The 12,705-nt window shown below is 49.1% G+C and overlaps 1 protein-coding gene across 1 annotated transcript in view; it reads right to left on the bottom strand.

Moving 5' to 3' along the window:
• Window positions 1-11,919, bottom strand: part of BBS8 (tetratricopeptide repeat protein 8) — a 359,101-nt gene extending 347,182 nt beyond the window's left edge. Inside the window, exon 1 of the mRNA XM_068373116.1 lies at window positions 11,685-11,919. Within this exon, the coding sequence (XP_068229217.1) occupies window positions 11,685-11,786 (102 nt within the window). The 5' untranslated portion in view covers window positions 11,787-11,919. The remainder of the gene's footprint in view (window positions 1-11,684) is intronic.
• Window positions 11,920-12,705: the final 786 nt, after the last annotated feature.

The raw sequence follows: 12,705 nt of genomic DNA, 5'->3' as shown, positions 1-12,705 counted from the left end.
GCAGGTGAGCGCTGGCGAGACGTCTCTGCGACTGGAGAGCGCTGGCGCGCAGGAGAACGTTGGCGCGCAGGGAATACCTGGCGCTTAAGGGACTTACACACAATGTGTGAAAGCACCTTTTGCCCCGAAGGGACCGGTGCCTGTTGGATAACAGGATGGGTAGGCGCCCACAGCGCATCGGCAGCCAGGAACGGCGACGGAAGGTCAGCAGGTCTGGCAGAAGGAGATCGCGAACGATCTGCGGAGAGGTCCAGGGATGTAGCTGGGAAGGTCGGTGATCGGCGAGGTTCCTCTGCGGCGGACTGCGGTGAAGACGAACCGAAGTGGCACCTCCTAATACCCTTGTGTGGTGAAGGAAGGCCTCAACGGCGAAGGGGAAGGCGAGCTTTACGCCTGATACATTCTCTGGGGGCAGCTGGCAGACCATGGGCAGTCCTCCGAAGAGGAGTCTCTGTTAGTGAACTACCCCGAGGGGGAGAATCACCTGCAGGAGAGACCGTTGGACTTAGCTCCTCCCTCAGGGATGTTCGGAGAGGGGAACTAAGCCTTCAGCTATATCAGCAATAGGAGCAGAGGTTTGAACACTCTCATTGAGGCCTCTACCACAACAACGTCGACGATAGACAGAGGATCAACCTCTGGGACGGTCGGCGACTGTTTGACAGCTGCTCCCAACCTGATTATGTCAAACAGGGCTTCCTTGGAGGGCGAGCCCTGAAGCCCCAAGAAAGCCCAAAGCTGTAAAATATCATTATTACAAACATTGACATTCAGTGATGAAGAGGAGCTGCCTCGCTATGGGAGGCAACTCCCTCTCCCAAACCTCGAGATCGGTCAACAGAAATACGGCCTACGCTACCACTCGACGGCCTCTCGAGAGAAGCCGATCGAGTGGGAGCTTCGGAGGAGGTTTGGGCTACGGAAGAAGAGTCCTTAAGATTTTCCTTCTTCAAAGAAACTTTTGAAGGAGAAATATGACAAATTCGTAGATAATTTGTATTTTTCCTAACTATACAAACTTTAGCTATTTACATGGGGTAATTACTTCGGCGTAGCTGAACAACGAGCCATAAAAGTTATAACGAGGGTTTCCTACCCCACCGCTAGTTAGCGGGGGGTAGGGAGGGGTAGCTAGTTACCCCTCCCCCCTCACACACACCGGAGAATACTCCACTTTACTTAGAGGTAAGACTTATCTTGGGGGACAGGGCTGGCGGGCACATAACTGTAAATAGCTAAGGTTTGTATAGTTAGGAAAAATACAAATTATCTACAAATTTTTCATGTGTTCCGTAACTGAAATACAAACCCCGCTATTTACATGGGGTGACTTAACCCTTAGGAAGGGTGGTAAGTCCCAGCCATACTGGCTTTGGCTTGCCCGGGGATTCCATATTCGAGCGATCAAGTACTCGGACAATAGGGAATCCCTGCTCCTCGCTGGCGGTTGTGAAACTGCCGCGGCCTACGTAAGGTGTGTGCGAAGGTGAAAAGTGACTTGTCCCCGGCAGTTGACCTGGAGTCCCTCAGAAGGAAATCCAGGCTAGGACTCTCCCAATACCACCTCGTCAGGGTATGGGGACATGACAGTATTACACCTAATACTAGGAACACAAGGAAGCATGGTCTACCTGCAGTGGTTTGAGGTCAGCTGTGCAGAGAACCCAGGATGCTGCTTTCTCCGTGGGAGAAGAGGATGAAGAAAAGAATAAGGGCCAGACAGATCTTTTCATTCATGCAGACTAACACCAGTTAACAATGCCATCAACCTTCTGCTACTTGTCCATCAAGGAGCCTGAGGTTTAGACCAGCTGTTGTGAAGCCACCACAGGGCCGATAGAAACGTATCGAGCCTCCAGTGGGTCATGCCTTGCAGGTAAGGGGCTGAGAAGAAGGTCTGATGCTTCAACATCCCCGCTTGTAGGACCTGCGTCACTGAATGATGCTCCATGAAGGGCAGGGACGTAGCTACGCCCCTGACATCATGGACTCTAGGGCGATGCGACGGAGAAGGGTCAGGATTCAAGGCCGGGTGTAACACCCTGAGAACCCGGGCCAAGATGGTACTCCTGGAGACCCTTCTCTTCGTTACCCAGGATCCACGAACGAGGCTTGAGCCCGAAGACGAACTGCAGCCATTCTATGAAGACGCCACCTCAGACTCCCTACCGGCAAGGTAGGAGATGATCTGGGTCATCTGCTACAGGACGGAGACTCGAACCCTGGAAGGAGTCGAACAGCGGGTCCGGCACTCCCGCATTCTGAGTCTCGGCAACAAACCTCAGGGACGAACCTGAATGTTGCCTCCCCCTAACCCCCTGAATGGGCGAAGTCGTATGAAAGACCATGTGACTCGCTTGGCTGAAGATAGGCTAGCAGGAACACACTCTACCCAGAAAGGTGGTGATCTGGGGACTTACGCAGTGGTTCGTCAGGGGGTCTCTTTAGAGACTTGAGGACTCGAACCACGTCCCAAGGAGGAGGTCTCACCTTCGACTGAGGGCAGGAGAGGTCAAGGCTTCGTTTGAGAAGGAAGAGTTCCAGCGAGGGAGAAATGTTTGTCCCTACAGCCTGGAGGCAAGACCTAAGGCTGAGGGATAGCCTTTCACAGTCGAAACTGAAAGGCACATTTATCTCGCAATCCCACTAGGGGCTCCGCTATTGCTGGAAGCGGCATCGTGTGGAGGGATGCCCTCTCCCCGACACCGGCCACAGAAACTCGCTCTTTCGCCTGGGTGACTACTGCGGAAGACTTGCGCAGGTGTCCAGGCCTCCTTTTCGCCACTTGATGCGAAAATCCTCTCTCTTTGAGGAAATGCTGGATAGACTCCCGGCGGGAAGTTGGAACAAGCTACGGAGGCAAACACATCGATGGTGTCCCACCGTTGCTGGAAGGCATCCTACCAGAGGGCCTTGGGATCCGTGACCGGGAGCTTGCAGCTCAGTGCTGTAGCGAACCGGTCCACAGAGGGAGCCCCACTGAGTCAGGACTTTGTAGGCTACTTGAGGATCCAAAGACCACTTGGAATGTGGTGTCCGTGTCACACTGCTCACACTGTCGGCGAGCCCATTCCTTTGCCTGGAATCAAGCGAGCTGCTAAGGAGACCGAGGGGGACTCGGACCATCCCGGTATCTCTACCGCAGGATGGGATGGTTGTACTGAAAAGTACCTCCTTGTCTGGGCCAGAAAACCATCACTGAGGTGTTGTTGATCCCCATAACCACAGAGTAGTCTGCTGGGCTGGGTGGAGCTACTGAAGTGCCAGAAACACGGTTTCCATCTCTATTAGGTCTAGAGAAGGTTCTTCCTGGTTCTGACCACCGGCCTGAGGACCCGTGGATCAGAACGTGGGCCCCCCCTTTTTTTGACGCATCCGAAGACAGCATCAAGTTTGGGGGAAGGACGAGAAGGACCACTCCCTATTGTAGATCCTCGTCTGCTTCCCACCCCTATGGGTCCGTCTGAACCGGTTGTCCCCTAGGGGTCCCGGTGTCTGGGGAGACGTGCCCCTGACTCCCCCGCACCCGAGTCGCCACTGGAGAGAACTCATCCTGAGGCGACTGTGGAAACCAGACGGACCAGGGAGGAGAGACGTAACAACCTTGGGTTGGAGGGTCTCCTCGTGTGGGGAAAGGTCTCGCGACCTTCCTCCACCTTGGTACGCTGTTGCCTGAAGGGAAGGCTTCGGGAGATTGGAGCCTAAGACCAGGCTAGGTATACCAGACTCTGAGAGGGCTGCGGGGAGGACTCCTCGAGGACCACCATGATCTTTAGAACTTGGCAAAGTCCGAGGAGCTTGTCCCGATGACGAAGAAAGGATGCCTTCGAGTCTGCTAGGATCGGCCAGTCACCCAGGAAACGGAGTGGACGGATGACGATCCTGAGAGCCCGTGAAGAGATCAGAGTGGAAGTATCGGTGAACTGTTGAGGTGCTGTGGAGAGGCCGGAGCACAGCCCTTGAACTGGTATATCTGCCTTCCAGGCAAACTCCAAAGTACTTCCTTGAAGATGGGTGAACTGGGACCGGAAGTACGAGTCCTACCGGACCAGTGTACACATGAAGTCTTGTGGTCTCACCGCAAAGCTGATCGCGTCTGCTGTCGCTATGCTGAATGGAGACTGTTTGACAACCCTGAGCGTATCTCAGACATGGACTGGACTTCCGCCCGGAGAGCCCGTCCCCTCACCAATCCCTACCCAGGGAGGAGGGAGGGACTCGATACCGACCGGGACTGTTGAAGGAGACAAGCTTGGAGAGCTGGCCCTCGGCCTAGTCTCTGGTGCTCTCCATTCCCTGAGACCAGGGCAAGCTGCACTGGCGTAAGGGAGCCCTTGGGTGAGTAAACTCGGTCCCGGACCGTATCTTTCCCTTACCGAAGAGGAATCTCTGAATCTGGGATCCCCTTGAGGTTTCTCCTGAGGGCCAGAACCTGCCAGAACGCAAGTTCTGATCCCTGGAGCTCCTCCTCCTGATGGACTGGCAGCGAGGTCTCCCATCCCCGGAGGCTCTTCCTGGGGAGACTTGTAGACATGCCAAGGGTCCAACTGGATCCTGTCGGATCCTTGTGGAAGACTGGGCCTTAGAATCCCTCCTAGGAGGGAAACAGGACCCCAGCGATGAAGGATGTAAGGCTTTCGCCCCCTCCGCACGATAGGACTCTCAGGAAGAGGCGGGGATTCTCCCTATGGAGTGAAGGGGGAGAGGACCGGGTCTTCCGACCCTCCTGGGGATGGGTAATGCTCATCTGCAAGGGAGAGGAGATGAAGTCTGAGGAGGGCTCATCGCCTGCATAAGGACTCGCGAAGGGACAGGATAGTCCTTGGGGGAGATCCAAGTCAGGGATTCCTCTCACCCCCTTCAGGGGGAGAGGAAGCTGCTACTGATTAGTGACCCCAGTCAGAAGGCACAGGCTCATCGCCTGCATGAGCACTCTGACGACGACCAACCCTCGCGCTGACAGGGAGTCCCTCTGGAGGGAAGAGGACCGTTCGATCCTCTGGGGGAGTTGACACATGAGGGTTCGCCCGTAGAGAATCTGCAATGAAGGGAGAAGAGACCTTTGACCTATCCGGAAACCTCCCCCCTCCGGAGAGGGCGATGCTCTGCGCTGCGGGGGAGGGAAACGCGGAGGTGGCCTAACCGCCATAAGCCCTGATGTAATCAGGGCGCGGTCGCGTCGGAGAACGGTGCGCCGATCACGCGAAAAGCACAGATCTGGGTAGCGTGTGAATAAAACATGCGTAGCAATATAACCGCGGCCGCATGCACGCGTACCCGCGTGAGCGTGGGCGTATTGGCGCCCGCGTGATCGATCCCCGCGCTTCCGCGCGTATGAAGATCGCTGACGCTTGCGCGTGAAAGATCGTGGGCGATAGCGAGGGAAACCATCCCACGCGCGAACGATCTCGGTGACAAAAGATCGCCGCTGCTTGCACCGTCGGCGATTGTTTGTGGGAAACCATCCCACGCGCGGAAGAGATAACGCTGACGATCTATAGCGCTTACGCGAGTACGAAGATCGTAGGAGACAGTGAGCGGGAAACTATTGGTGCCCGCGTGCGTACGATCTCCAACTATGTAAGACGATCGTCGGCTATTCGCGCGAGCACGGACGATCTTCGACGCTCACGCGTGTGCGAAGATTGTCGGCGCTCGCGAGAGAAGATAGTCGGCGATCGCGAGCGGGAAAACCTCGGTGCCCGCGCGCGCACGATCTACGACGATCGCGAGCGGGAAACCGCGCGCGGACGATCCGTGCGATGATCACGTGAGCCTCAATGGTCGCGCGCGGGAAACCATCCCGCGCACGGAACGATCTTCGGCGCTTGCGCGTACTGTGAAGATCGTCGGCGCTCACGCGCCTAGCGCCGAATCCGAAGATCGGCGGGTAACAGCCGTCGACGATCGCGTGCGGAGAACCGCGCGCGGACGGCCTCGTTGTCGCGCGAGGGAAACCATCCCGCGCACAGACCGATCTTCGGCGCTTACGCGCACTAAGAAGTTCATCAGCGCTTGATCCGAAGATCGCCGGCTAACGGCCGTCGCCGGGCTAACGATCTTCAACGATCGCGCGCGGGAAAACCGCGAGCAGAAGGGCCTCGAAGATTGCGCGCGGGAAACCATCCCACGCAGGAAAACCGCGAGCGGAAGGGCCTCGAAGATTGCGAGCGGGAAACCATCCCGCGCGCAGGCGATCTTCAGCGCTTACGCGTTAGCGCGTATCAAAAGATCGTCGACTAGCGATCCTCGACGATCGCGAGCGGCAAAACCGTGGAAGGGCCTCGAAGATCGCGCGCGGGAAACCATCCCGCGCGCGGGCGGTCTTCAGCGCTTGTGCGCGAGTGTAGATCGTAGGCCCCTGTGCAACAGAAGATCGTCGGAGAGCGCGCACGCGCGCTTGGTTGAAGGATCGGCTAACTCGTAGATCAGGAACTGGGATGTGTCCCTAAAAGGGAGGGCATCCCCTGAAGAGGACCAGGAGGTCTACTTCAGTGCCGACGATCAACTGAGGTACTGCTAAATACTCCGAGGAGTGGTCTCTGTGAGGTACCTTTCCCGCGAACGGGAGAGGTGTCCTTCGTAGAACAGACTTAGAGACACCGTAGGTTGAACCACTGGTGAGCGCCTGTGCGCTATCTCAGGAACCCAAACGATGCGTGCAAATGCGCAGGGAACGTTGGTAGCAGCCTAACTGAATACTGGAACAGGGTGTCTCTGAAGGCAGTCTCAGGAACAGTAGGAACAGCAGTCGAGCGCTAGCGCGTAAGGGAACGTTGGCGCGCAGGGGATACCTGGCACTTAAGGGACTTACTCAAGGTGTGAGAAAGTCTCTCCTGCCCCAAAGGGAGGAGCCCGTTAGATAACGGGGGCGTGGGCGCCCAAGGCGCGTCTGCAGTCAGGAACGGATACAACAGGCAACAGGTACACTGAGGGACGAGAGACCAAGGGTCTAACGTAGCCTGAGTAGCGAGGCCCTGAGGGGATTAGTTGCAAGACCCCGAAAGGTCAACGCAACGAGAAACCGAAGTTTCTCCGTCACTAATCACCGAAGTGTAGAAGTGACTAAAGTTACAAGAGCCCGAGGGAACTGCGTAACTAAAGCTCCGAGACCCCGAAGGGTCAGGGAAAAAGAGAAACCGAAGTTTTCCTGTCACTAAACACCAAAGTGCTAGTGACTGAACAGAAAGCTGTTGATAACAGAAACAATCCTCCGAAGAGGAGTCTCTATGAGTGGCCTCTCTCGCGAACGAGAGGGGTGAGAACTTCGTAGAAGAGACTGGTGATGGAGCCCCGAAAGGCCGTGAGATCAGCTGACGTAAACAGGAACAATCCTCTGAAGAGGAGTCTCTGTGGACTGTGAGTGTCCTCTCACGCGAACGGGAGGGGACACTTCGTAGAAGAGACAAAAGGAGCAATCCTCCGAAGAGGAGCCCTTAGTGCGGCCTCCCTCGCGAATGAGAGAGGGCCAGACTGATCTTGCAGCTGCTCAGCCCCTTGACCGTAGTCGCTAGTACGATGGTCTAGCCTTGCAACTGCTCAGCCCCTTGAGCAAGTCACAAGGGCGGCCGCTCAGCCCCAAGAGCATAACCGCCTAAGGACCAGGGAAAAGTAAAAAAAGGGAAGTTAACTAACTACCCTGGAGGCAAACCTCCTTATCATTCTAGGATGCAATAAAGAGCTGGCAGTAGTCACAGGGGAACTTCTAAGAGAAGGAAACGCCCATGACCATAGCCTCGAGAGACGGCGGCGAAGCCGACTCCCAAGGATAAACAGGACAGCTCTGCTTCGAAGGCACACACAACAGGCACGAAGAAACAGCATCGTAAACTGGAAAATAAAAAAGAATAATTATTTAACAGAAATTCCCCCGGGTGAAACTCCGAAGAGAACCCCCGAGGGAAAGAACATACGAACGAAAGAAGGTATGCCCCCCCCCAGGCATGCCCGGGTGAGGGGGGGACGAAAAGTTAACAAAACAGAATTATAACATTATAATTATGCAACTGACTTTGAATGTTCCAAGGATCACCGACCCCCGAAGGGACGTGAGCCCTGAGCTGAAAAGTTAAAACAATTATATTCATAAAAATAATTGAGACAAATAAAACGAAATAGCGACTCGGTCCTGAGAAGCTATCGTAGGCGTAGTACGGAGTAAGAGGTGAACGACCTCAAGAGAAGGGCCGGGCTCCACGAAGGCAACCATGGTGGCCTAGGAGTGAAAGGCCGTGATCAAGAAAAGATCGTGGTGGCCTGGCAAGCTGGCGATCACTCTCGTAGAAGTACACAACACCGAAAGCAAAGGAAACTTACTATTTTCTATACACAAAAATATATATAAACATCAATAAAGTTTAAATATACTAAGTATAAGAAAAGGTAAGTTAAAAAGACAAAACAATAATGGCCGTCAAGTGAGGATGGGAGCGGAGACTTCCGATCGTCATCCGAGCCAAAAGTAAAGTGGAGTATTCTCCGGTGTGCGCGAGGGGGGAGGGGTAGCTAGCTACCCCTCCCTACACCCCCCTAACTAGCGGTGGGGTAGGAAACCCTCGTTAAAACTTTTATGGCTCGTCGTTCAGCTACGCCGAAGTAATTACCCCATGTAAATAGCGGTGGTTTGTATTTCAGTTACGGAACAAATCCCGTTTGGACTTCTTCTTCTGGCGCCGGGAAAACCTCTCCCACTGGGAGATAGACCACTCCTTACACTCACCACATACGTTATTACTATCACACCGTTTGCCCCTACAATAAGGGCATAAGGTGTGTGGATCGGTGTCTATTGACGGCATGAAGGTCCCACAAGGGCGGTCAGGTAACCCGGGACACTTTCACATTGTAGAGGCCAACTTCACAACACTCTGTAGAAAAAGAAAAAGCAAAAACAAAAGATTAACAATGGCTGTCGTGTAGGCGAGGGTGACAGCGGACACGTCCGTCTAGCACCCGAGCCAATAGCAAAGTGAGCTCAGCACACAGGTGTGCGAGGGGGGAGGCTACCCCCCGCTAACTAGCGGTGGGGTAGTAAACCCTCGTTAAATTTCTAATGGCTCGTCATTTCAGCTACGCCGAAAGTAATTACCCATATTAAATAGCGTGGTTTGTATTTCAGTTATGGAACAAATAGTTATTAAAGCTTTGAGACAGGAAAGTGAGATGTGACAAAATCTCAATTTTTATCTCTGTTAATAAGTTGTTGTCAACAACATTCTCAGCAATGTGTAGTAACAATGTTGGAACCATATAATAGGTTTGATCATCTTCCTTGCCATACCCTCAATCATAGAGAGAGAGAGAGAGAGAGAGAGAGAGAGAGAGAGAGATTGTCATTAGTCTGGCAAAATCTTGAAATTGTTTTGACTGCTATAACATTCATTTTGTATTTTTATAATGCATTCATTATATACTGTATTGTACTATTGTGTTTGATTAGTAAAGACTGCCTTGTCATGGATGAAATCAGTGAAAACCTGGCGACGATTTATGAGTGTTGTGCAATATTTAAAGTTGTTTATATTCTTCACTTTGCTCTTAGTTGCGTACTTTTTATTTCCTTAATTTTTTGGCACGACCCATTTTATTTTTCACGCGACCCACTAAAGGGTCGGGATCCCAGTTTTGAAAAACACTGATCTAAAGTGTAAACAAACACAGGGTAATTCCAGTGACCTCTGCTTACACTAACAGAAAGGTTTGTAGATTGACGGACACAGGTAAGCACAGTCAAAATAAAAGAATGTTCAATCACATTATTCTAAAGAAGAGATACGCCTCAACCTACAGCAAATTCACCACAAACTTGCCTTCATCGGCATGCGACTCCCAGTTACTTGACAATTCACTTTAGCAAAAATCTGATTATCATACTCTCGAATAATGGACTGGGTCATCCTTTTCTTGCCGATTCTTGAGGTTCACGTCTCCGTTAAAACGTTTGATCTACCCGAATACGGTTTCCAACTTAAATTCAATTTACGACTAATTTCAACAGGGAAGATATTATTTCCATGCATTTCTATCATAACTCTCAGAATAGCTACTGAAGTTTCCTGTCTTTCAGCTCTAGAATTTATTTGATTTTGCCCGTGATGCTCCATCATCCCAACATCACTTAAGCGAGTAGACAAAATGCTGAATGTTACCATATGTCAACTGATAAGTTACAGCATTGTTTCATAGCTTGTCAGGCATGCCAACCTCTCAGAGTCAGGGAGGCAAATTTCCTTGTTTTATTATTGTTCAGGAAGATTGCATGTGATTAGCGGTTTTCGTTTTATCATTCATATTTCAGAATGTTTCGTTTTATTTCATGGCATAATATAAAAAATGGCAAAGTTTTCACCAGTGAAATTTTTTTTCATATTCCATATCAGTTATATTTTTTATATATGTATTGATTTGCTCTTATAATTCAAAAAGCTTATAAAAAATAGAAATAATTCCTTTCACTCGTAAACTAGAAATAAAGTACACAGTGTTGTCACTTATGAACATGATCGTACATAATAGGGTTTGTAGACAGCGGACTCAACCACCAACTAGTCCTAGTAGTGTTAACACACTCTTAGGTAAGGCCATGTTTCTCTGATTTAGTAAAATGGACTAAACTTCCCTTTCGCTATACCCAAGCCAACCAGTGTTTTCCAATACAGGTTACCAGTACAACCAAGACTGAGCTAGGTCTAAATCATAACCCATGGTTATGATTGTGGTAATATTTCGATAGAGTCCCCACCCAGACATTACTGCTTGCCAGTACATAGGAGCTTGATGGTTTCCTTTTATCACGAGCGAAGAGAGCGCACGGTGGAGCAAAAACCATTAAGGACTCTATTAAAATATCACTGAAATTTAATGGTTTTTGCTCCCTATACACTCGCAAAAAAAGAAAAACATCAAGCTCCGGAGCCTTTGTATATCTGTGGCCAGTTCCTCTCGCATTCATTAAAAATGGACATCAACTAACCTAAACTTTCCCAGCTAACCTAACCTACAAGCCGTGTCCTTATCTACTCACCTAACGGGGGGCCTAATGACCCCTGTAAACCCCCTCACACTGTCGTATTCTAAGTTAGACATAATAATACATACAGGTGGCCGCTATCATACATACAACCCCAAGCTCCTATGCACTGGCAAGTGGTAATGGGTGGATGGGACTCTATCGAAATATAACCATGAAAAGTACACTAATGAATGAAAAACATGATATTTTACGATCCATAGCAATGTTAATATTGATCTATCATATATAAACCATGAAACTATGAAGAGTGACTCATGTCAACCTGTTGAAGATAAAAACATTTAATTATAAAAAGAGGTTTGAAAATTTACTAGGTTGCGCTTTGGCTGAGGATTTAGTCTGCATGTTCTACCTCGTCTGCATTTTTATGTCTTCGACACTAAAGTGGGGAAAAATATACTTGTACCAAACCTGAAATACCATACAATTTGGAATTTCATGGCAACCCCGCTTACCCTACTGCGATAAATTGGTCAGGGGCTAATAATAATAATAATGATAATAATAATAATAATTAGGTCAAGAATTCCAGATAACTTAATAACAATAATAATAATTAGGTCAAGAATTCCAGAAAACTTAATAATAATAATAATAATAATAATAATAATAATAATAATAATAATAAGGTCAAGAATTCCAGATAACTCACCTGGTCATAAGGATTTTTGTTCAACAACTCTGTACAGATGTCAATACATCTATCCAACTTTCGCCTCTTGAAGGAGCTTAGAGCCAGAAATAATGGGTCCATTTTCTGATATTAAGATTAAATGTCACTGAAAACATATGCCAAAGTATCTACTGATAGTTACTTTTCGTAGATAGTCTGAACATATTTAGCGCAAGAATTTGTTTTGATTATACCTGTTACCATAGCAACTCGTTGACAACAGATCATTTCGACTGGACCACGCGTACATGAGTCTTAAAATTGTCGTTTATCGACCAAAATTATCGTATACAGCTTCAATATAATTATCAAGGAGTTACATGATTCACTCATTTTAAAATATTTTAGTATAATTGTTTAATTAAATACACACATGTATATACCTAAGGTGTATATCGTACATCGTACTGGACCTAAAATAATCGTACACGTATGATAATTATCGTATGAAAAGCACCCCTGTTGACAAGTTCTTTGAATTTTTTCTATTAGAGATCAACCCTAAAACGTATACAAGGAAATAGATGTTAACTGTTTTTGTTAAAGAAATGCCTTTACGTTGCAGTACTTTGATATTTCGGGCTATATTTACTACAGTACTGTATATGTTATCAACTTGTCACATTTAGTATAGCCTACATACTCCTCGTACATGGAGTGAATTGCTTGTTTCTTGATGTATTATCTTCCTCGAATCATGTTACCACAACATTGTATTTCTATTTCACTGTATTTTTTTTTATAGTATCCGATACAATTTATACTATTCACAAGTTTGGTAACGTAATTATTCAGATTCACTTTGATATTAGTATAGTTTACATCTTTTTCCTGATTTAAATGGCTGTAGGCCTACACAGGAAAGACCTACAAAAAATATTGCGTTTTTAGACATCTTGCTTCGTCACTAGACTTTTTGAAAATTAAAAAATAACATTCTTGTCATATATATTTGATTGCAGGTAGGGGTGTCACAAGGTTTGTGGGGGGTGGGGGACCT

Source organism: Palaemon carinicauda, chromosome 5 (assembly GCF_036898095.1).
Source record: "Palaemon carinicauda isolate YSFRI2023 chromosome 5, ASM3689809v2, whole genome shotgun sequence".
NCBI classification, from domain to species: domain Eukaryota; kingdom Metazoa; phylum Arthropoda; class Malacostraca; order Decapoda; family Palaemonidae; genus Palaemon; species Palaemon carinicauda.
The sequence above is the reverse complement of the archived record's forward strand: the minus strand, read 5'-3'. Positions and strand labels throughout refer to the sequence as shown.